The 25403-nt window shown below is 35.0% G+C and overlaps 3 protein-coding genes across 3 annotated transcripts; all 3 read right to left on the bottom strand.

The window, feature by feature from the left end:
* Positions 1 to 2080: 2080 nt before the first annotated feature.
* On the bottom strand, positions 2081 to 11242 carry LOC120350976. The gene is made up of 4 exons (XM_039426564.1): positions 11103 to 11242; positions 10255 to 10410; positions 8313 to 8471; positions 2081 to 2327 (listed from the first exon to the last, which is right to left on the bottom strand). The coding sequence occupies exons 1-4, from the start codon at positions 11178 to 11180 to the stop codon at positions 2091 to 2093; spliced, it is 630 nt and encodes a 209-aa protein (XP_039282498.1). The 5' UTR covers positions 11181 to 11242; the 3' UTR covers positions 2081 to 2090.
* A 3144-nt stretch (positions 11243 to 14386) lies between these two features.
* Positions 14387 to 15113, bottom strand: LOC120350977. The gene is made up of 2 exons (XM_039426566.1): positions 14966 to 15113; positions 14387 to 14674 (listed from the first exon to the last, which is right to left on the bottom strand). Exons 1-2 carry the CDS (start codon positions 15059 to 15061, stop codon positions 14438 to 14440), a joined length of 333 nt encoding a protein of 110 aa, XP_039282500.1. The 5' UTR covers positions 15062 to 15113; the 3' UTR covers positions 14387 to 14437.
* A 683-nt stretch (positions 15114 to 15796) lies between these two features.
* LOC120351108 lies at positions 15797 to 17264 on the bottom strand. Its single transcript, XM_039427117.1, has 2 exons — positions 16961 to 17264; positions 15797 to 15991 (listed from the first exon to the last, which is right to left on the bottom strand). Exons 1-2 carry the CDS (start codon positions 17036 to 17038, stop codon positions 15797 to 15799), a joined length of 273 nt encoding a protein of 90 aa, XP_039283051.1. The 5' UTR covers positions 17039 to 17264.
* Positions 17265 to 25403: the final 8139 nt, after the last annotated feature.

Here is a 25403-nt window from a genome sequence, read left to right on the forward strand (position 1 = left end):
GTTCATGATCAAATCATTTTCAAGTTCAAATCATTGTCTCGAGACGGTTATATCACTTTGTTGTGATGAGATTGCCAAATACAGTAGAACACCAGGATTAGATAGGATGATAGTAAATATCACTGTTCAAATTGAAAAAGTGACTGTAGTAATAATGGAAAGGATATCCTTTGTGATTCATTGATTACATCCTGATTGAAATCTTGAAATCTCGACCTATTATGTGAAAAATATTTATTTTGAAGGGATTCCAAAGATTGGAAAGTCAGTTCAGATAACATAGTCGACCAATAAAACCATTTTTTTATCCGCTCTGTGTCCTTCATAAGAGTATGGACAGAGTATTGGTCCAGAACAATTCTGAAAACAGATTCCCCCTGAACATGCACTCTTTATTCAATTGTTTGTCCACTATCACAATAAACTTGTATCTCATAAGGATACAGTTCTGCAACAGCCATTATTTCACTGAAGTTGTTTTAGGTTGTATGGAGGGACATATCACTCATATACAACTCAGCCTTGCTTCTATGGGGACCTGTACCACAAGTCGTCATTGTATAAACTTAATACCGTTTCTAGTTGTCTACAATGTGCTATACAATACTGGTTTGTCCAGTACTGGTTATCAGCGTGATCAAATCTATTATACATTAATAATGATAAGGAATGAAAAAAACAGGATCCATCACCCAATGTTCACTTATGCTTACTTGGTGAGCAATATCAACATTTAAAAAAATTGATAGACAAATTTCAATCGAATCTAGCTTTGTAGGCACAAATAATTGTGAGGAGAAGACTTGGATAACGATCTGATATTCAGTCATTGTATCTGATAAAATAGGTAGGGAATTGAAGAGGAATGGATTTCATGTTGCTTTCAAGACCAAACCGATTTTAAATAGTGTATTTAGCTGGAGTAAAGACAAAATTAATATTTGGGATAAAAGTGGGGTGTACAAACTGAAATGTGGTGGTTGTTGTGCTTGTTATGTAGGTCGAACTAGTAGAAGTTTCAAAAGTAGAATTAAAGAACACATCATCAGAGATTGCAATAAACAAAATGGGTTATCTAACTTTGCAGGAGATTTGATAACAAATAATCACAAGTTCACAGTTAATGAGAATTTTGAGTTTCTGCATGTTAATAACAAAGGCAGATATTTGAAGGCCTATATTCTATAGGCTTCAGAAATAACAAGAGTCATTAAGGAAGATTCCCAGTATAGTTTAAATGACCAGAGTCATTTCAACCAATACAACACTACGAATTTAGTTTTATCATAAAATTGTAAGCATACATTAGTCAATAGTTTTTCCATTTACATATTCGTTTTATTATCTTTCACACTTGTTTTCTTGGTTCCTATTTTGTACTAAAAGTAAATTTTGCTATCATGGCGATTCTGTTCCTTAAACCGCCATTTTGTCACACCATTGAGTGGGAGGAGACTGTCTAGCTGGGCCAATGGCAGGCGTTCATGCCCTTGACCAATAGCAGTACTCACCTACTAGTATAAGTTCTGCTGCTCTTGTATTTAGTTTTAGTTTATCGGAGATTGACAATGGTGTAATAACCGAAACCTGTCTCTCTTAGTATCAATGAATCTGTGGTTTTTTGACAATTTTTCAGTCTTTTTCATTCAATATGGATAATTACAACAATATCAACTTCTCAACTACACAAAAAGTGAAAAAAAGAACTATTTCTCTCAAAAAAGTGAAGAAAAATGTAAATCATTGTTTGACAAAATCACAATGATTATGAAGTTGCATTTAGACATACAATTCTATTAACATTCAAGGCCAACTATTGATTTTTCAAAGTAATATGTTTTAGAAAAAAACTCGAATCAAAGTTGGAGCAGAAGGTTACTAAAACCAAATTGATAAAACCGGTTCAACTATGATTTTGGTATTTATAATAAGTAGCTGTGATACATTGGTTAATTTATTATCATCCAGTGATATTGTAGTGCTAATTGAACTAATTCCCAGACTTATTATTCTAGAATTGTGAACACTTAGTACCCAGAGAACATTTTTAATTTGAGAGTGAAATTCATTTTATTAAGAAACAGTGAATCTTATAGTGTAATAAGTGATGAAGCATTCGACATGCAATTACTCTGCTGAGTTTTCTTTGGAGATTTAGGCATTTTTGGAGTAATTAATCCATAAATTCTTGTACATGATATCAGCTCTCTTCTATAATTCTGATGCACCTTGATGATCGAGGCCTCCAATCTGTATTCACCATAAGGAAGAGCAGGTACATTGTTGATGTTGTAATTCACAGTCCAGTTTTTCATCACACAAGTGAACTGTTAAAAAATGATAAATGCAAGAGAGAGGTTGTTATTGAAGTATTATGGAATCATTCTTCACAATCACACAAATAATCAATTATCACATCGAAACAATACTACAGTTCCACGAATCCGATTTATAGAATAATATTGGGAACCATAAAAATGATAATGGTTTATGCTTGAAAATGTATTTTTGAATTTGAAAAGTGGATGAAAGGTAAGATGATCAAAAATTAATAAATATAATAGTATAGTTATGATAGTTGTATGAGGATAATGAAATGTACATCGAGTTGGAGCGAAGAGGAAGGAGTATTAGAGTGAGGAAAGGAATCAAGCAAGGATGTCCATTGTCACCAATCATCTTCAATTGTTGCTTGGACTATGCTTTTCGCCGTTTAAGTTGTGAGAGCAAAGGCTTGCGCATAAATGGCTGTCAACTAACCAACTTAAGATTTGCAGATGATGTAATGTTAGTGGCAAAAAGTGCGGAAGAGATGACAGAAATGTTTGATGAACATATAGAAGCCAGCAAGAAAATTGGTCTGTGTCTGAATGCAGGCAAAACAAGAGAAATGACGAATTCAGACACGGGAAGAATTAATGTTACAGGTGGTAGAATAGAATATGTCGATGAGTATGAGTACTTGGGCCAACTGCTTTCTTTTGAGAACCGAACGGGAAAGGACGTGAGTTTGAGGATAAACAAGGGTTGGAAAAAATATTGGGCACTGAAGAAGATATTCAAGGGCGACTTTTCGAATGAATTGAAAGCCAAATTGCTTCTGAAATGTGTTTATCCAGCTATATTATATGGTGCTCAGACTTGGTCCCTGACGGCTCAATCAGACAAGAGATTGGAGACAACGCAGACGAAGATGATAAGAGTATTTTGGGACTGCGACTGCATCTTAGAAGACGAAACACAGACTTACTGAAGCAGGTGAAGGTGAAATACCTACAAAAAGAAGCTCACCTGATAAAATGGAGATGGGCTGGCCATGTGGCAAGGATGACAGCAGAGCGATGGGCGAAAATATGCACGGAGTGGATACCACGAGATCGGGCCAGAGGGAGAGGACGTCCAGCGTGCCGATGGAGAGACGAGCTCACCCAAAGAGTTGGAGATATGTGGCCGACAATAGCCAGGGACAGAAAGAGATGGGAGAAAATCATCAAGAAATTGTAAATTTGTAAATAGTTATTGAAGTTACTGTCAAGCTGCCAGCACAAAAAATCATTACCTCATATGAGAGGCTTTTGTTGTATTTAGAATGTCAATAAAGCTTTATTATTATTATTATGATAGTTGACCGAATGTAGTTGGGTCCATGTTTTAACTCTGATTTTCTTTTGTATGTATGTAGTATGTTATGCAATTATGTAGTTTGTGTATGTAGTTTGTTATGCCAAATCTCATAGAATTCTATCAACACATTTGGCAGAAATATTCCTTATTCAACTACATGTCGATGTACAAGGTTTTTTTTTGATATTTTGCATTATATGAAAAGATATATATATAAGAAGATAATATGAAAAGAAAATTAATTCCTCCATACTCAGATATCATTATATACAGAGTGTTTATAAACTCCCTACCAATTCTCTAGGGCATTGTTCCTGGGTAAAAAACATATCTAAATATCATATTTGAATTGTCTGGAAGTCTTCAGTTACTCACACAGCGGCCATTCTGCTTTTTCTATTATTATTATTTTTTTTTAATAATTGTTAAACATACGAAATTAAAACTCCCTACAATCATTTATAACAACTTGACAAAGCTACTAAAAAATTATGATAGTTTTTCAAATCCATGGAACACAATGGCGGCCATTTAAAATGTTGTTTCTCAAATAACTTAGAAACTGTTGGTTTTACAAGAACTTCACAGAAATAACTTTTTCTAGTAAATTTAATCACCTATTGATTTGTACTAGATTTTTTAAGATTGAATAAATATTAACTGAGATATGGCAGCCTTAGTGATGGATGACCACTGAAAATTTGTTGCAATGAAAAGTAAGGCATGCTGATAGAGTCGCCTCAATGATGCATCAATCGCTATTTGCATCGCATATTAATAATAAACGATTTTAGGTCATTCCAAACAATAAAATAACATAACCCTCCAAAGGTGGGACACCAACCACCAAAGCTACCATATCTCGGTTAATAATGGTCCAATCTTAAAAAATCTGATACCAATCGATAGGCAATTGATTTACTAAAAAAGTTATTCTTGTAATTTTTTTGTAAAATCAACGGTTTCTGAGCTATTTAAGAAACAACATTTAAATGACTGCCATTTTGTTTTATGAATTTGAAAAATCAGTATAATTTTTTTGTAGCTTTGTTTAGTTGTTATAAATGATTGTGCAGAGTTTCAATTTCGTATTTTCAATCATTATTTATAAAAAAAATAGTGAAAAAAGAAAATGGCCACTGTGTGAGTAACTGAGGACTTCTGGACAATTTAAATATGATATTTAGATATTACACAGGAACAATGCCCTAGAGTATTGGTAGGGATAGAAAGAGAAATAAGAATCTTAGTACCCTTTTTACTTTCCTTGCCCTATTACCATAGGTAAGGAAAGTATTGCTTTCCGAAAAAATTAAGGTACCCCAATTTCTAAATTTCTATACGTTTCAAGGTCCCCTGAGTCCAAAAAAGTGGTTTTTGGTATTGGTCTGTATGTGTGTGTGTGTGTGTGTGGTGTGTGTGTGTGTGTGTGTGTGTGTGTGTGTGTGTTGTGTATGTGCATCTGTGCACCTGTGCACACGATATCTCATCTCCCAATTAACGGAATGACTTGAAATTTGGAACGTAAGGTCCTTACAATAAAGGATCCGCACGAACAATTTCGATCAAATGCGATACAAGATGGCGGCTGAAATGGCGAAAATGTTGTCAAAAACAGGGTTTTCCGCGATTTTCTCGAAAACGGCTCCAACGATTTTGATTAAAGTTATACCTGAAATAGTCATCAATAAGCTCTATCAACTGCCACAAGTCCCATATCTGTAGAAATTCCAGGAGCTGCGCCCCATCTATGCAAAGTTTGATTTCCAGTTATCAGGCTTTACATTCAAACAACAAATTTTAAGTGGAAAAGATTCAGCATGAAAATCTCTACAATTAATGTTCAGTAACATTTTCACCAAAAATTGAAAATTAGCTCGAAATTCGAGAAAATGTGATTATTCAATTGCAAACTGTTAGCAACTATTGATTCTATTGAATTATTCACTATGAAGAGATAGCAGACCTACAGACCTCGTGTGTCTCCAGTGTTATAATCCTGTCACCAGCTGGTTCAGATGGTATAGTAGGCTTGAGATACGCGTGAACACTAGCGTCAGGTGATCAATTTTCATAAGGGCAAGGAAAGTTGTGTGAGTGCGCCACACCAGATTTTTTGGTTTCTAAATAATTCAATGTTTAAAAGTTTTGAGAACTTTACAGTTTACAGTATTGTGCAATATTTTTATTGTTCACGGTTTCCAATCTAATTGAATTCTAAATTTTGGTTTGTATATCTCTGGACTGGGAATTTGATTCAAAGTGAAGCAACATAACCTACCTTTTAGATATTGGCTTACTACTATCAGAATTCGGAAAGGGAACAGTTTTGGGCTAGGCCTGTTGGTCCTTTTCTAATCATCTATTTGATTTGTGCATTGGTTGATGTAAATGAATGAATGAATAAATAAGTCAAAGACCTCAAAGAGGTCATTGGTTTCAATATTTTGCTTTGCAGTCATAGTATTATAATGTGTGACCATCAGTATCAATATTCTCACATTTGAAAAACTATTTTAATGGGTGATTAAAAATAAATATCGGGGCCCCGAGCTTCACTCGTTATTTATTAATTGACTTTTGATAAACCGAACACAATCCTCTAAAATGATTGGGGAAGTACTAACAGGCACAGCCCAAAAATGTTTTTTCCCGAATTTTGATTTATACACTATAAATAGTCCAGAAAGTAGGTTATGTTCCATACACTTGAATTCAGGTTCAATTTTCTGTTCAAACATTTGAAAACAAAAAATTCATAATTTAGATTATATACAAACCAAATTGAATAACAAAATAACACTCACTAATCACTTGAAATTGTCAAATAATGATCAACTTTGAAAATTATGATATACTCTAGTTTAGGCGGATTATCATGTCATGTCAAAAAATCAGATTATGTTGATCAAATCAATTGAAAATTGTCTCGCTAGATAAAATTTCTCGCTAATTGATTATGATTACACAGCTGGAAATAATTCTGTCTCTCTCCCACACAGGCACACGCATCTTCTGTTATCGAGAGACGTCGAAATTATCATCTGTTTTCCAAGGATGAATATCCTTTTAATGTCGTTCAGCGAGTTTTCCAGAGAATAAGACCTAGTGCAATCGAATCTTTATATCATAAACCTACTATGTTCCAAATTTCGTGAAAATCGTTAGAGCAGTTTTTGAGATCCGTAAAACATAAATAACCAGATATAAAAATAGCCAGGTATAAAAATAACCAGATATTTACAGAAATTGCTCGCTCAAAATAATAGGATTAAAGAACTGAATAAGGCTGGAGAAATTATAATATTTTTGATTGTAAAAAATTTAATTTTCATCAGATGGAAAGATTATCACGGAACTGGATGAATTATATCACATGGGATACAAATTCAAACGTGAACTGAGTTTGATAACATTATTCAAAACAGGTGACATGAGGTACTTGTGGATGAGATTAATGCGTAAGGTCTACTGTTCAGAGAAATACTAGTGTATATGGTTATATGTGATGCATTTATAGATAGCTAGCCGTCAGGCTCGCTTCGCTCGCCATATCCGTCTAGCCAGGGGGCTCTGCCCCCTGGACCCCCGTCTGGATCGTCCAAGAATGAGATCAGCAGGCTCGCTCCGCTCGCCTGCATTTTTCATTTGAGCATTTTTATCATATGTTAGGACGATCCAGTCGGGGGTCCAGACTAAACGTCTGGCTAAACGGATATGGCGAGCGAAGCGAGCCTGACTGTTAGTAATATAATATTCCCAGGATTGAAGTAGCAGTGCCCAATCAATTTTTCCGCGATAAATGCACTTAAATCTTCAACTTGGTGCCAACCTAACAAAGTCAACTCAACTTAATGCCAACCTGACAAAATTATTAATTAATTAAGTTGCCAGTTAACAACTGTTTCGAAGAGGTACTCTATCTAGATTATAGTTCTATAGTAACATATGATATGGAAATTTCAATTATAATTAAGAGATTGGGAGAAGAAGAATATACATGCTAGAAGACGAACTTTAAACCCTTAAAAACAACCCTTAGAGTTGAAATATTGCCAAAGATTTCTTAGTGCGCCTCTAAAGGGCCAACTAACGTTTGGACCAAATTTGAACGTAAAGGACCAAATTTGAACGTTTTTGGTCCGGTAGATTTTTAGCTATGCGAGTGAGTGAGTGAGTGAGTGAGTGAGTGTGTGTGTGTGTGTATGTGCATCTGTGACCTGTGCACACGATATCTCATCTCCCAATTAACGGAATGACTTGAAATTTAGAAATACTAGTGTATGGTTATATGTGATGCATTCATAGATAAATAATAATAATAATAATAATAATATAATAATAATAATAATAATATAATAATAATAATAATAATAATAATATAATAATAATAATAATAATAATAATATTAATAATATCGAGTGACCTGGCTGGCTCAGGTCTGGTGTCAGAGTTTTCAGGTCGCAACTGATCAATTTCAGGGCCTCTGACATGACCTAACGACTGCTTTTTGGGCAGCCGGGACCGACGGCTTAACGTGTCCATCCGAAACACGGGAGTGGCCCGAGATAAATATCTTGCCCGGGCCGGGATTTGAACCCGGGCCTCTGAATCATGAAGCCAGCATCTGATCCACTCGACTACGGCCATTATTTATAGATAATATGCTTGTAATGTAGCATACTCACTCTCTCCCTTGGACAATAGAATGTGCCATTGCAATGGTCGAGTATACTTGCAATGATTTCCATGCCAAATTTCCTAGCCATCTCGCAGGCTTTCATTTCAATATCAACAACATTGTTGTAACGTCCGTTTGTGCCTTTGTTTGATGCTACTACTCTCACCTTCAAGAATAAAATACGTTTAAACTCATACATTTAACATTTAGAGGTGGTGGTTTTCTCATATTGTGAGGTTGAACGGTCAGTGATGTTATTATGACAGTATGTGGTAAATATTGGTTCTGCTATCCTTGTCTATCATTCGACAGAGCAGATAGCATGGTCCTTTTCTAGCTCTGCAATGTTCACAGATCATTTTCCCAACGATGTAGAGCTATAAATCATTAACAAAATATTTTTTCCACAATAAAAAAACCTTATCATTGGATCATTAACAAATATATTCACTATGGGAATAGAATGTAATTTATTATTTTAATTAAACTCGACAATTATTATGACTTTTTTGTCCCCACTTATATTTTGTTTATCAATCAATTGGATTATTGATAAAATTGAACATCCATAGACTATCATTTGTACTGCTGTTATTAGATTGTAGAATGTATTTCTTATTTTTATAACTAAGGCTTCTTTTTCCAGACACTCCAAGAACTATTGTATTCTAATGATTCTCTTTATTTAATTTTAGAAATATTCCTTGTATTTGGCAATAAATACATTATTCATTCATTTTCAACAAGAATGAACAGTCCATTTTTCATCAGATATACCAGTTTGAGCTATATTTCATAGGAGGCAGAGAATTGGCAACACTGTTCACCCATCTTCCTCCTCTGCCATTAGAACGTGTACCTTACAATATGCACTTTCATTATTGCTGCTTGAATTCTATTGCTCTGATAAAGATAGTAAGCCCATATAATGGTGAATGGTAAAGTATAGAAAATCTATATAATGATAATCAGTGATTAGTGATAGACAATAAGTGATAAACAATAACTTAGAACAGAGATTATGAAGTGATAAACATAACTTATTTTTGGACTATTCCCATCAAAGTTATGGTAGAAAAACTGTTTCATGCTATTGGCCTGTTGTTGATGAATTGATTATAATATTTTATCAATCAATAAATTTGTTGTTGGTTATCCATCTTGTTTCCACTATTATTAACACTATTAAATTTTATAAAACTTCAAAGTGAAAAAGCACTCACATTATTTGATGTGGCGACGTCCGTTTCGTGCTGGTATTGCACATTTTCAAGCCAAACAGGAACTCAAAATGTGCAATACCAGCACGAAACGTACGTCGCCACATCAAATAATGTGAGTGCTTTTTCACTTTAAAGTTTTATAAAATTTAATAGTGTTAATCAATAAATCTTATTGGATCTAAAATCTTTCAACAAGAACAAAAGAAGTTTAGATAATTATTCTATCAAACCACATGGATAGTAAGCCCATATAATGGTGAATGGTGATGTCTATGAAATCTATATAATGAAAATCAATTTTTCCATCTATCATTAGTTAGGAAAGGAAAACTGCATGATGAAACAAAAACTAAAATGATAAGAAATGAAGAATATCAAATAAGACTGAACAATGCCATATAAACAATAACTTATAATTGGAGATTATGAAGTGATAAACAATAACTTATAACAGAGATTATGAAGTGATGAACAATAACTCATAACAGAGACTATGTTGTGATAAACAATAACTTATAACAGAGATTATAAAGTGATGAACAATAACTCATAACAGAGATTTTGATGTGATAAACAATAACTTAAAACAGATATTATAAAGTGATAAACAATAACTCATAACAAAGATTTGGAAGTGATGAACAATAACTCATATCGGGTATTATGAAGTGATAAACAATAACCAGTTTGGATAGCAATGATTTCGTGAAGGTCCAAATTTGTTACCTTCAAGTTATCATCCATGGGTGCTCCAACATCAAAAATACCACTGTACACAAAATGTGTTCTATTCAATTTTCTCGCTTTTATGGGCTCAAAAAGATTAATTTTCCCTCTTTTATCACAATTTGAGCCATAACTGAATCTGATGTCATAAGGGCCCTGCAAATCATGATGAAAAATGAGTTTTTCAAGAGATTCCAACTGTAGTTGAAGAAATTTAGAAAGTCGTAGTGATTTTGGGTATTCTAGAATTGCTATCATCGAATTATAACACTGTGGTATTGCTCTCAAGATGACTTGTAAAATGAAGGTTTTGACTCTTGAAAACTAATTCTCAAATTACCATGGGATTGGGTTTGATTTGTTAGGAGAGATAGCCCAATGTGAGCCCTGAGGCTATGCCACTGATGTATATACAAATCAATAGGAGTTCTATATTGGAAACTCCATATTAGACAAACACAACAAACTTCATTTAATTTTCGAAACAATTGAACATTTCCAAGGCCTGTATATTCTGGTAACTTTAGCCACCTTCTGAAGTTTACTTTTCATAGAAACTTGAGCTCGAAACTATAAATAATTCGTACAAGATTGTCTCAAAAATAATGAGAGTAACCTAAAAGATGTCAATTTCGGGCATGATTAAGAACATGTGGCTATCGAGCACCCTTCATGAGGCACTCTCAAGAATTAAGTCGTAGCTATAGTCCAGAATTCTACTCTTTTAGCCAAGCTATTGGCTTGTTGTTTTCAAAGAGACACATTTCTTACATTTGTCTTGTGAAATCATACTTATAATTTACGTTTCGTAGGACTACACAATGCAGTTTGCATCTACATTAACTTACTGCTATCTCCTCCCAAAGAGCACATCCTCCTTCAATCACAAAGCACAGAATAATCGACTTCATGATTGTAGCAATCATTGTCTCGAGACGGTTTCATCACTTTGTTGTGATGAGATTGCCGAGTACAGTAGAACACCAGGATTGTATAGGATGATAGTAAATATCACTGTTCAAATTGAAAAAGTGACTGTAGTAATAATGGAAAGGATATCCTTTGTGATTCATTGATTACATCCTGATTGAAATCTTGAAATCTCGACCTATTATGTGAAAAATATTATTGGGAAGGATGGAAACTCAATGGTTGATAACAAACAGTAGCAAAAACGTAGCTCAGGTGATCAGGTTAGCTTGAGTACAGTTGATTTTGATAATTAAACAATACTCTCCTTATTTTGAAGGGATTCCAAAGATTGGACTCAGATTGCAAAGTCAGTTCAGATAACATAGTTGAACCAATAAAATAATTTTTTATCTGCTCTGTGTCCTTCATAAAAGTATGGACAGCAACATAACATTACATAGAATGATAAATCATGTAATCATTTCTAATATTAAAGAGAACTTTTTGATACTCTCCTTGCACCATGGGTGAGGGAAATATTTCTTTCCACAAAAATTAAGGTAGGCTACTCCAATTTATAATTTCTATACTTTTCAAGGTCCCCTGAGTCCAAAAAAGTGGTTTTTAGGTATTGGTCCAGAACAATTCTGAAAACAGATTTCCCCTGAAATTGCACTCCCAATCTAATTTTTTGTCCACCATTACGATAAACTTGAGTCTCATGAGGATACAGTTCTGCAGCAGCTATTATTCCACTGAAGTTGTTTTGGGTTGTATGGAGGGACATACAGAGTATGTATAATAAGTAACCGGACTGACCTCAAGAAATTTTTTTTTGGCAAAATATGTACGATTTTTCTTCAGGAATCATCAAATAAGTCTCCTTTGGAGTCAATAAGACGCTGATACCGGATTTTCTAATCCCTGAACGCTCCCTGGAAGTTGGTAACCTCTATGCTGTCTAGAGCCCTCATCATAGGACATCGAACGTTTTCCAGTTTTCCAGAGTCCCGAACCGTGTACCCTTAAGCTGTCTCTTGATGTTGGGGAACAAAAATAGGTCTAGTGGTGCCACATCCTGTAAAGAGGATGTGGCCACGTTACCCTTGGATGTTCGGCCAACTGCTCGGTGACGAGCAGGCAGGTGTGCGACGGAGCATTGTCGTGATGGAGGATCCATGAATCAGCAATCTCCGGACGGATTCGATGAACCCAGGCGGTTTGTCGACGGAGCACCTCTCTGTAGTACTGCCCGTTCACAAAGATTTTGTGCCACCCGGCCAAACTGTTAACGACCAGTACTACTGAGAGGTGCTCCATCAACTAACTGCCCAGGTTCATCGAGTTCGTCCGAGGATTGCCGATTTGGTGATCCTCCATCACAACAATGCTCCGTGGCACACCTGCCTGCTCGTCACCGAGCAGTTGGCCAAACGGTCAAGAGTAACGTTGCCACATCCTCCTTACAGCCTGGATATGGCACCAGCAGACTTATTTTTGTTCCCCAAGATCAAGAGACGAACAAGATTAAGGGGACGCGGTTCGGGACTCTGGAAAACGTTCAACGTCCTACGACGATGGCTCTAGATAGCATAGAGGTTGCCGACATCCAGGGAGCATTCAGGGATTGGAAAATCCGGTATCAGCGTGTTATCGACTCTCATGGGGACTACTTTGAAGATTTCTAAAGAAAAATTGAACATATTTTGCCAATAAAAAATTTCCTGAGGTCAGTCCGGTTACTTATTATACAGACCCTGTATCACTCATATACTCAGCCTTGCTTTTATAGGGACCTGTACCACAAGTCGTCATTGTATACACTCTATACCATCCCTAGTTGTCTACAATGTGCTGGACAATACTTGTATGTCCAGTACTGGTTTATCAGCTTGGTCAAATCTATTATACATTAATAATGATAAGGAATGAAAAAACAGGATCCATCTCCCAATGCTTCTACTACTTGGTGAGCAATATCAACACCATTAATATTCAGGAAGCTACATTCCAAGTTTGATTGCAATCCATCAGGTAGTTTTTTTAGAAATCACCTATGACTCTGAGCAATCAACAGTTTTTATCATTAGTTGTCACTTTTATTGTGGCGTTAATAATAATATTACTTTGGAAGTGTCTGTCCGTTTAGCTTCTCAATAAATTTAATAATCCTATGTGGGCATCCTCTCCAGGGAGCTACAAGATCGATTATTCAACTGAATCTGATAGCACTGGCCGATCTGACCATCACTCATCACCGAAACATGATCTATATCTCTCATGCATAATTTCTTCACACACACACAAAAGTGGGTTTTCATACCTGACGTTGTCATTGATATTATACCAAGGTATTATAAACCACTAGGAGCTCTCACAGTTACTGGTAACCAAGTCAGGTTTGTATGGTGGGTTATGAGAATCAACCATTTATCTGATTTGTTGGAGAAGCCGTTTCAGTTCACCATTACTTAGAGTCCAAGACATCACATCACAACGTTTCCAGAAGTCATTTTAACTCTTCCAGACCATTCACACACAACACCATCACTCATAACGTTTCAAGGTTGAGCTCGAAAATTTCCTGTTAGTCTTATACTGAACCACTTTGGCCTGCAAAAACTAAAAAAGCCACATAAGTAGCATTTGGCGAGACTCAATTGTTTCTGGATCTGTAACTCGACAACAATTGACAATCTGGCCACACTGATCACAGGATGTTTGGTGGGCATGACAAGCTGATCAGCTCTGTGAGAATCGCCTTCCTACTGCTGGTGAGTATTTTATGTATAATGTGATCAATGGTTTAAAAATTATCCTTGTAGCAATGTCACCATCTTCTAGTGTCTTGAGTAAGTTCTGACTCTATCTGCTAGAACTATTTTTCTCAAAGAAGTGAACAAATAAATATGTAAATCATTGTTCGATAAAATCACAATGATTATGGAGTTGCATTTAGACTTACAATATTTCATTAACATGCAAGACCAACTATTGATTTTTCAAAGTAATATGTTTTAGAAATAAACTCTAACCAAAGTTGGAGCAGAAGGTTACTAGAACCAAATTGATAAAACCGGTTCAACTATGATTTTGGTATTTATAATAAGTAGCTGTGATAAGTTGGTTCATTTATTATCATTGAGTGATATTGTAGTGCTAATTGAACTAATTCCCAGACTTATCATTCTAGAATTATTATGAACACATAGTACCCAGAAAGCATTCTTTATTTGAGAGTGAAATTTATTCTATTGCGAAACAGTGAATCTTATGGTGTAATAAGTGATGAAGCATTCGTCATGCGATTACTCTGCTGAGTTTTCTTTGGAGATTTAGGCATTTTTGGAGTAATTATCCCATAATATCTTGTACATGATATCAGCTCTTTTCTATTATATTGATGCATCTTAATGAACGACATCTCCAATCTGTATTCGCCATAAGGAAGAGCAGGTACGTTGTTGAAGTTGTAATTCACAGTCCAGTTTTTCATCACACAAGTGAACTGTTAAAGAATGATAAATGCATGAGAGAGGTTGATATTGGAGTATTATTGATGTATTTTTACACAAATCATCGACTATCACAACGAAACAATACTACAGTTCCACAAATTTGAATTCTAGAATAATATTGGGAACCATAAAAGATGATAATGTATGATGCTAGAAAATGTATTTTGGAATTTGGAAAACGGATGGAAGGTAAGAGGATGAAAATATCATGGTAGTTATGATAGTGTATATGGATATATGTAATGCATATAGATAATATACTTGTAAAGTAGCATACTCACTCTCTCCCTCGGACAATAGAATGTTTGATTGCAATGGTTTAGTACACTTGTATTGATTTCCATGCCAAATTTCCTAGCCATCTCACAAGCTTTCATTTCAATATCAACAACATTGTTGTAACGCCCATTTGTGCCTTTGTTTGATGCTACTATTCTAATCTTCAACAATAAAATACGTTTTGATTAATAAATTTTGAGGAAACAGAAAAGGAAGTCTCACTAAGCTAATAAACAATAGTTTGAATAGGCCGCCAAAGGCTCTATGTCCAGTTAACTTGATGACATCACAGATCGACTCAATGTGATCAATTGGAAAATAATAATAATAGTATTGGTTAATTGAAAGGCAATTTGTGAATTTAATAAGCTAGCAAAATAATTAATATTGTGACAGTCACAACTAAAATTACAAATTCATAAAATAGTTGTATTCTTATTAGGTTGGTAATAAAAAAGCCAGCTGACTCTTTAACAAGAAACAAGAAAATTTTGTGGTGCACTATCTAGTTCTAATTTTTCCTGAATGGCTGTGATATGAACACGAATTGATATCAACTATTATAATTATGATCTCAACAAAACTTATTTTTGGACTATTCCTATCAAAGTTCTGGGAAGAAACAGTTCTAGGCTATTAGCCTGCTGTTTATAAATTGATTATAATATTGTATCAATCGATGAATCCTTTTTGGATCTGAAATGTTTTAACAACAACAAAAGATGTTCAGATAATTATATCAAACTAAATTTATAATGTGGAATTCAGACATGTGTGAGATTTCCAGTTGAATCTTATCCAGTATCAAGAAAATACTCATTTGCCACCCAGTTTCAATATCTTGAGATTTCTTGTAGTTCAATGATTGTTACCTTCAAGTTATCATCTACAGGTGCTCCTATATCTATAATACCACTGTATACATAATGTGTTCGATTCAACTTTCTTGCTTTTATGGGCTCAAAAAGATTTATTTTTCCTCTTTTATCACAGTTTGTGCCATGAATGAATTTGATGTCATATGGACCCTGCAAATCATAATAAAAAGTGAGTTTTTCAAGAGATTCCAACTGTCATTGAAGAGTTTTCAGAAGTCATGAAGCTATTTTCTTTAGCATTGTTCATCATCATCATCATCCATCATGAACTAGGCTTGTAAAGCCTGCTTCGGTGTTCACCGCTTCCTCGGTCTTCCGACGTCCCTTTTCCCATCCAACTGCAACTTCCAAGCTTCTAGTGGAAGACGAGTTAGTGGCATAGGACGCAGGTGATTTGTCCACTCCAATCTGCATTTTTTAATGATTGCTGTTAGTGGTTGATTTCTATATTGAGAGCTCCATACGAGACAAACACCTCTTTTAATTTTTGAAACAATTGAAAAAATCAAAGAAATTATATTCTTATATTCTGTATATTCTTGCATCTGAGGCCATATTCTGGTATTCACTTTCCATAGAAACTTGAGCACCAAACTTCAAACAATTCGTGCAAGATTCTCTCAAAAAGAGGAACTCAAGAGATGTCAATTCCGGGCATGATCAAGAACATTTGACTATCAAGCACCCTCCATGAGGCACTCTCGAATACTTACTCAAAGCTGTACTCCAAAATTCTACCATTTTAGCCAAAATCTTTCGAAGAAAACTCTGGAGCTTGTTTATTTCTGATGTAATTCAGGAAAATTTATGGAACCCTCGTAACAAATTTGATGTTGTCTTGCTAAATCTCTGAGTAATTTCAACCAAAAGTAAGAATTCTATATAAGACTCACAAAAATGTACATTCACAATCTAGTAACCCACAAAAAGAACTGTTTTCATCATATATGATGCCAATCAAATATCAGAGAATTATTTATCTGGTTATGCTTGAACAAAATTAATTATTGGCTAGTTGATTTTAAAAAGACGCATTTCTTACAATTGTCTCGTGGAAACATCCTCATTATTCACGTTTTGTAGGACTACACAATACAGTTTGTATCTTCATTAACTTACCGCTATTTCCTCCCAAAGAGCAGATCCTCCTTTAATCACAAAGCACAGAATTATCAAGTTCATGATTGGAGCAATCATTTTCTCGTGACGGTTTTGACACTTTGGTGTGATGAAATTGCCAAGTACAGTAGGACACCAGGAATAAATAGGCTGTAGGCTGCAGGAAAAAGTGACTGAAGTAATAACGGAGAGGATATCCTTTGTGATTCATTGGTTAGTCTACATTCTGATTGGAATATTGAAATCTCCCCTTATGCAAAAAATATTTGTGCAAAGGATTGAAACTCAACGGTTGATATCAAACAGTAGCAAAAACGTAGTTGATGCAAATTTCCTTGATCATGTTAGCTTGATAACAGTTGATTTTGATAATATATATAATATTAACTAGCATGCAAAGAGCATAAATAAAAACCAAATAAAAATAATTTAATGTATTCAGGAAATAAGAGTTACCAGGCGCATGAATACCTAATAAAATTTGCATGCACCAATAGTAAAACGGCAGTTAATGGGCGGCAACTGTAGGCCGATTCAAAAATATTTATATATATTTATATAATTGTAGTAGATTTCGTGTAAAAATTTGTGTAATCTATGTTATCAATATGGCTCGAATGCAAAGAAATTATTAATCATATAATCTAAGCAATATCTTGGCATTTTTTGTAAGATCTATTTGAATTTAATGGCGGAGGATTGAGATATTTAAATTTTATGCTAATTTGAAAGTCGGAAAGAGGATCTGTAAAACTGGAGAAGGAAGAACCAGCACTCGCCAGCCAGATGCCACCATAAGAGGACCCCAAATATTTTAGAGCGAAGTACCTTATTAATAATTTTGTAAAAATTAAAGTTAAAGTAAATTATTAAATTTCTTAAAAGACTTCGTGATGCTATTGTGAAGCAGAAGTCATTTTTCATTTTAATTAAATTTATAACCCCTGGAGGAGACGATTCCGGCTACCATATTCCCGGACCGCATGGAGTTGGATCGACATCGGCGGCTTACAAGAAGATTTTCGACACGTGAGTGATTTAAATTTGAATTTAGTGATGGGCGCCCTAGTGCTTCGAAATAATCTGATGATCAAAGCTAGCTCGCCGAAAGGGTTATTATAAATTGAGAAATTAATAAGAGTAATACTTGCGCAAGTAAAAATTAGTATTAAAGGTATCTAATTGAAAGAAAAATATATAGATCAATATTTTAGAAATTTCTGTTTAATCAAAGAAGTACGAAATCTAGGCTATCAACGTATGCATACAATATTTAATTTTTTGCAATACAATTTGCGATAATTTATCATAGTTCTAATTCACTAGATGAATGGCTCTACCTATTCCGTCAGGTGCCGAATCTTACACCCTGAGATAAAAATATATATTCGATACAAATAAATCTATTAAATACTAGAGATTTTAATATACAGATATATTTGGATTATTAGTGGCTAATTTATCAAGCTGATCTTAGAGCACATATTTATGATTGAATTATCCAAGCAGACAAGTATTAGCAAGTACATGTCACAGCTACATGCCAAAGAATGCATATGATTTCAAGATAAAGGCACATGGTAATGATTCGTGCCATAAATCTAGAATATAAAGTTAGCCTGTGATATTTTTATTGATTTCAAATATTGTTCTATTTTTATATTATATTTTTTACCGCTCTATATATATTTTTTGCCTCGACTGATCTTTGCATTATTTGTATAATATATGTGTAAAATTTTCATGGTGTGCAATTTATTTTATATTCCTCATCTCTGTAGTATAAGTATCATTTATATATATATATATTTATTATTATTGAATTACAAGAGTTATTGGAGAAGCCCATATCTAGGCCTATCAAGATTTTTTAAGACTGAATACTATTAGAAAACCACGCCCTAATTATATTAAATCTCATGCTTTACCGACTGATGCCAAGCAGGAGGCTAATCGTTATTTTATATAAAGAATAACGTGACATAAATACATGGCGCCCAACGTGGGGCTGATGATGAGAGCCAAGCTCATTGAATAATTACTTGAAATTAGGTCAATAACCATAGTGAAAATTATAGATAACTTATACGAGTTGTGAGGAAAACTGGCGAAGGAATATTTGTATTACTTTTTGGGGAAACAAGAGCTTTAAATAGAGAGAAATTATATGTTTTAAAGAAAATTTTATATTATTAGTACTGTGAAAAATTACATGTTTATAGAGAGAGATTATATTTTATAAGCCTAAACTGCTATTACTTTCTAGTCAAAAATATATTAGGTGTTTAAGCCGGTTGGAAAATAAGTCGCAGCCTGTAAACTAGCCAAGAATAAATCAACAAAACATTGAGGGCGCTAGAGCATTGTAAAAAACTTAAGTATAAATACCTGGTTGTAAGAGTATCCAAACACATTACACATCACTGTTCACTGTAAGTCCCGGTTGTGTCTCTTTTTTAAGCATTTTCGCTTATCATTTTTATCACTGTTTAATTAGCATTTATCACATTGACATAATGAATCACACTCCCGCAAACTCTGAAGTTTCATATATGTACGGCGGTTGCACAGATCCCACTTTGTCGACTCCGAGCACATCAAACCCCACCACGGTAGATGCCAATACGCCACGAGAAAGGGAACCAGGAAGCGTCGGGTCGATAATTTTCGATCCACCAGGTCTGCAACCTCTATCCTCCACTCGAATCGACGCCGCTGACACACCATTGAATCAACGGATAGTAGAGATCAATTTTGAAGGGGGCGAAGAGCAGTCTGCAGAACCCGCATCGCCGGAGGCCGAGTCACACCTGGGCAAACAGAGTATGTTTTCAACCACAGAACTAGATCCGCTTCAAAAGGTAATAATGGAACAAACGAGTAGCACTTTCAACATTATGTTACAAAAAACAATGGATAGTATGATGCAGGAAATTAAAAAGGAGATTGCTACAGTAAAAGAGGAAAATAAACAGACAGTGGAACAGGGCATGAAAGAGACCACAGGCGCTATAAAATCAGTAGAACAACGGTTGGATAATATTGAAACTAAAGTAGAGAGTCATAGGGAAGAGTTAAAAGCAATGATAACCCTGCAAAAAGAAAGTCAGGATAAAGTTACGGCAGGATTATCGGAAAGGTTAGATACGGTTACATGTGAACTCAATGAAAGGATAGACAACTTAAATACACAAATCACTACACCTATTCAGGATATAACAAATAACATTAAGGCCGATTGCCACCAAGAAATCCACAAACAGATTACCGTTGCCAATCAAAACTTAACAACTACAGTTGACAAAAATATTAACAATATTAAAGAAATACAAAACAAACAGATTAATATGTCCACAAAAATGAACCAACTGCAAGGTAGCATCAATCAAAACACTGAAACCTGTAAAGCTTTAAATGGAACTCTACTAATTCAGAAATCCACTCTGACTCAACTAAATCAAGAAATAAACGCAAATAAAATTACACATGATAGTCAATGGCAGATAACACAGGAAAAAATAATAGCATTGGAAAATCATATTCAACAACAACCTCAAGGAATTCAAACAGACAACCTCAACGTACATAGTATATTACAAGGACTAGGAAAATTTGATAACACTGATCGCCATTTGCAACCTCAACCATTCATTGATCAGATAAAATTAGTACAAACTCTTGCACCTACCTCTTGGAATTTTTGGCGTCTCCGTTTGACTAATTTATTGATTGGCGAACCCCTGATGTTTTTTCGGAGTAGAGCCCATGAGTTTACATCATTGGATGAGTTTGTCGCTGTCTTCCTGGAACAGTATTGGAGCAGAAGTAAACAGTTGGACGTGCTAGCGGACATCATATCATGCGATTTCAACCCTAACTTAGACGGTGCATGTACCACTTTCGTCACTGCCCTACAGTTTAAAAATTCTCAATTGAGCGAGCCCATTAATGAATCGGCGTTAGCAAGCATTATTTTAAAGAAGCTACCGTATCAAGTTAGAATGGCACTCGCCACACAACCCATTACTGATTGTAAGCAGCTGATTAATCATTTATATGGCATACAGTCTGCAATGGCAATATCAACCCACCGCTCAGACCAGAGATACGCATCAAATCAGCATAATTCAAAATTTAATCCGCATAACAGCCAAAAATATGAACCGGTATCATATGATCGCTACCGATCTGCTCCTCAATTTGAACGCCGCTATGAGCACAGGCAAAATGGTAATTGGAATAATGGAAAATTTCAAAATCGTACAACCAACCACTATGCCCAGCAGAGCAATCGTAGGAATCACTATGATGGCCGTGATCGATTAAACTCACATAATAATAATACACAAAACAGTTACAACAGAAATTATAAACCACCACCTCAACAAGTAAGTACAAACTATACACTAGCACATGCAATAGGTTTGAATCAACAAAAAACCCGGAACCCAACACCCAACGACCCGCCACCAGACATACAGAAAACTACAGCTAATAAACCATGACTATATGATACCCCCGATACAGCAAGCACAAACTCAAGTGAAACAAACCAAGAAAAACAAGACATCTCAACATCATACACTACATTCAGAAATGATCTACCGGAGACTTTGTTAGAAGAAACGGAAAAAGAAAGCATGCTACCGGATATACAAATGCAAGCGTATATCGATATAGAAATATATGGAATGGAGGTTCAAGCATTAGTAGATAGTGGTTCACAGTGTAGCCTCATACAAACAGACTTATTCCAACGTCTGAAAGAAAAAACAAAATTAGCTACTCTACCGTTAACCAACGTATATGTATCAGGTATCAGTCCAGGACGGCGAATACATATAACTACTCAATGTTTACTGGAAATAAATCTTCAACAACAACGATTCGCATATACATTTCTTGTATTACCTGTTTCCGGTCCGCATATAATAATAGGTACAGATTTTCTACAACACTTCCAGGCCTGTTTAAATTTCCAAACCTCGAAATTTCATGCATTTACCGAAACCGAAGCATACGAAGTCATAGTACCCCTTGATCTGAAGAAACGTACTGAAGGAATCGCTGAGGTACATTTCGCTCACTACATGGAAGGCGTGCCGAGGGAGTGGGGTATCCACGAAATGGAAAATGCTATGGAGTGTATGGAGGTATTAAGCCTAACAACGAAGGACCGAGCACCGTCAAGAGCCGACTCTAGTACCGAAGAATTGTTAGAGATACTGATAAACAGAATTCATCAACGTACCGATTGGCACCCTGATACTAGACAGGAAATAATTCAAGTATTCCGCAAAAATGCAGACGTTTTTTCCGAACAACCTGGCCTAGCTACTCACTTCAAATGTTCACTCAACGTTAAACCACACGACATCGAATTGACCCATCTGCCAGGAAAGAGAAATCAGACCGCCGACTTTCTATCCAGAGAAATAGACGCTACATATTGTCAAGATACCAATCTAAGATGTTTCGCCGTAAAAAGTGGAGAAAGCATACCGTATCCTCCCAATATCCAACCACGAATACATACCGCCATGTTAACACCTGAAAGAATCCGTATCGCCCAATATGAAGACCCCAGACTGTCCCGGATCCGTGAACAGATGGAAGAAGGAGCTGCCGAACCGCCCGACTACCTGCGACAGTATACCCGCTACAAAGGATTTATGTTCCACCGACCGGCTAAAAATACTTACGACTGGCGCCTAATTATCCCCGCTAATATGGAAACAGATTTGATAAAAGAAGCTCACGAACGCATTGGACATTTTGGAACTACGAAGACCCTCCACCTACTAAAAGAAAGCTGTTATTTTAAAAGCATGCATAAAAAAGTGGCCAAAATAGTGAAAGCCTGCGATATATGCCAGAAAGCCAAATACCCGCGATACCATATCAGAGGTGAAATGAATCCCATTCTCCCCAGCGCACCATTGGAATTGATATCAGCGGATATATATGGTCCATTGCCCATGGCGCAATACGGAAAAAAATACATATTCGTTCTTACATGTGTTTTTTCAAAATATACCATGCTATTTCCCATAGGCAAATTGACCGGAGAAGTTTTGGCCCGATGCATAACGGAAAGATGGACAAGTGAAGTAGGAAAGCCCAAACGAGTACTATCAGACAACGCAACCTATTTTTGTAGCAAGCAGTGGAAAGAAATACTTCACCTGGCTAATATTAAACGGTCGAGGACATCTCTTTACAGCCCCAGCGCTAACCCAGTGGAGCGACGTATGGCAGAAATCTCTCGTTTTATGCGGACGTACTGTAATGAAAAACACCAACAATGGGTTAGGTATATACCATTTTTAGAAGAATGCTATAATAATAGCCTAAATGAAAGCACCGGTCGTACGCCTTACGAGATCATATTCGGTAAAAGGAATAATACATTTATCGAAAAATTAATTGATTTTCCAAGATCAGAAGTGAGTAAGTTATCAAACCCCAATATCCATCATCTGGTAAGGTTAAAGTTAGAGCAGAAGGCAGATAGCAGAAAGAGATTCCACGACCGAGCTTATAAAATATTTTCATATAACATTGGAGATGAAGTTTTAGTAAAGAGCCACAGATTATCAAATGCTTTAGAGAAAGTAACTCGCAAATTCTTTTTAATTTATTCAGGGCCATTCACTATAGTAGCCATATCGCAGCATAACACAGTTCAGTTACAAGAGAGTGAGAACACGCACATTGTTTGGTGGGAAAATGTAGCCAATATTAAGCCATATCACAGAATTTGAAATAAATATGATAAGAAGTCAAAGGAAAACAACACTATCAAACCGATTACTAACCTTCCTTAATAAATTTAATATTGGTATGGGACCTCGTGGCAACAATCCAATGTTTAATTTCTTTCCAGCCGTTAGAAGCCTGCAATAAAGAAAAGAACAATTTTTAAATATGTAATTAAATCATATACATCAGATAAAAAAGGACACAAGCGGGGATAATAAAATTAAAATTTGTTAATTACCTTTTTAAGAGAAAAAATCGAGCAGTTAGGTTAGTTATGAAAGTCGATAGCAAATTCTGATGTAACATGAAACACTATGAATTGTAGAACAGCGAACAGCTGACCAAAGCCACCCAAATCAAATGAATGTAATATCTGTTGAACATATGTTTATAAAAAGAAGTACTGTACCCAAAGAGTTATTTATTATTGTTATTTATTATATTTATTAATGTCGATATATTTATTTATATGTTTTATATTTATTACTTTTAATTATGCCACGTTTGTTACCTGAAAAGATTTAAAGTGAATACCAGTTACCAAAACCAAAGAGCCATTAGCAAAAGAAAGTATTGTACCTGATGTATAGAAAATTATTTATATTAAGACCTAAGAAATACTATAAGATATAAGCCCAGAAGTTTATGAATCGAAATTATTGTCTAAAAGGAATCATTTATGAGAATTATGAAATGTGTGTAGTTAAGTTGGCAGCCCTGCAAGCGGCGAATTCAAAAATTACTGTGTTGTAAATGGTGTCAGGAGGAGTGCGTTTAGAAGTTTATATTTATGATATTTTTATGTGTGTTGAGGAGGAGAATTTGTTATTGTTTTTGATAAAGGTATAAAGGAGATGCAGCAAATATGACTGCGAAATGTGATAGAAGTAGGAGAGTATAATTTATAAATAAAGTATAGTGTATATCAGTGTATTTGAAGGGTGGGTTTTCATTAAAAACATTGTGATTCTCAAATATTTTGAATTCAAACCAGGGGCGTGTGTAACATCTTAAATCTGGGTAGATGAAAAGCCCTAATAGAAATAGTAATAGGTCTAAAAATAAAGTAATTGGCTAATATCGCCAAGCAGATAATAATCAAGATAAGATAGCATCAGCTTGTTCTGGCTAAATGGTACAAGAACTTAAAAAGGATCTGAAGGAAGTTTATTACTCATAAATATATTATTTATAAAATATTTGAAGATTGAGGTTAGATAGATGTATTCACAGATCGGTGACCTAGAGATCGGTCAAACCGAAGAACGTAGAATCTGACCAAAACCCCTTGGCAGAGCTTTATTGCATTCAGACGGTGTGCAATGTGAGAAAACACCCGTCCACGTGGCTAATTATTAGTTAGCATGGAATTAATATTAATATATATAATATTAACTAGCATGCAAAGAGCATAAATATAAAACCAAATAAAAATAATTTAATGTATTCAGGAAATAAGAGTTACCAGGCGCATGAATACCTAATAAAAATTTGCATGCACCAATAGTAAAACGGCAGTTAATGGGCGGCAACTGTAGGCCGATTCAAAAATATTTATATATATTTATATAATTGTAGTAGATTTCGTGTAAAAATTTGTGTAATCTATGTTATCAATATGGCTCGAATGCAAAGAAATTATTAATCATATAATCTAAGCAATATCTTGGCATTTTTTGTA

This window comes from Nilaparvata lugens, chromosome 4 (genome assembly GCF_014356525.2).
Source record: "Nilaparvata lugens isolate BPH chromosome 4, ASM1435652v1, whole genome shotgun sequence".
NCBI classification, from domain to species: domain Eukaryota; kingdom Metazoa; phylum Arthropoda; class Insecta; order Hemiptera; family Delphacidae; genus Nilaparvata; species Nilaparvata lugens.

Excerpts from the sequence above, each read along its gene's own strand:
- LOC120350977 (XM_039426566.1), bottom strand. The coding sequence starts at position 15,061 with ATGAAAGCTTGTGAGATGGCTAGGAAATTTGGCATGGAAATCAATACA. Across the intron at positions 14,675-14,965 it reads TCTATTGTCCGAGGGAGAGA|TTCACTTGTGTGATGAAAAA; the intron begins GTGAGTATGCTA and ends ATTCTTTAACAG.
- LOC120351108 (XM_039427117.1), bottom strand. The coding sequence starts at position 17,038 with ATGATTGCTCCAATCATGAACTTGATAATTCTGTGCTTTGTGATTAAA. Across the intron at positions 15,992-16,960 it reads CTCTTTGGGAGGAAATAGCG|GGTCCATATGACATCAAATT; the intron begins GTAAGTTAATGA and ends TATGATTTGCAG.
- LOC120350976 (XM_039426564.1), bottom strand. The coding sequence starts at position 11,180 with ATGATTGCTACAATCATGAAGTCGATTATTCTGTGCTTTGTGATTGAA. Across the intron at positions 8,472-10,254 it reads CCATGGATGATAACTTGAAG|GTGAGAGTAGTAGCATCAAA; the intron begins GTAACAAATTTG and ends TTATTCTTGAAG. Across the intron at positions 2,328-8,312 it reads TCTATTGTCCAAGGGAGAGA|TTCACTTGTGTGATGAAAAA; the intron begins GTGAGTATGCTA and ends ATTTTTTAACAG.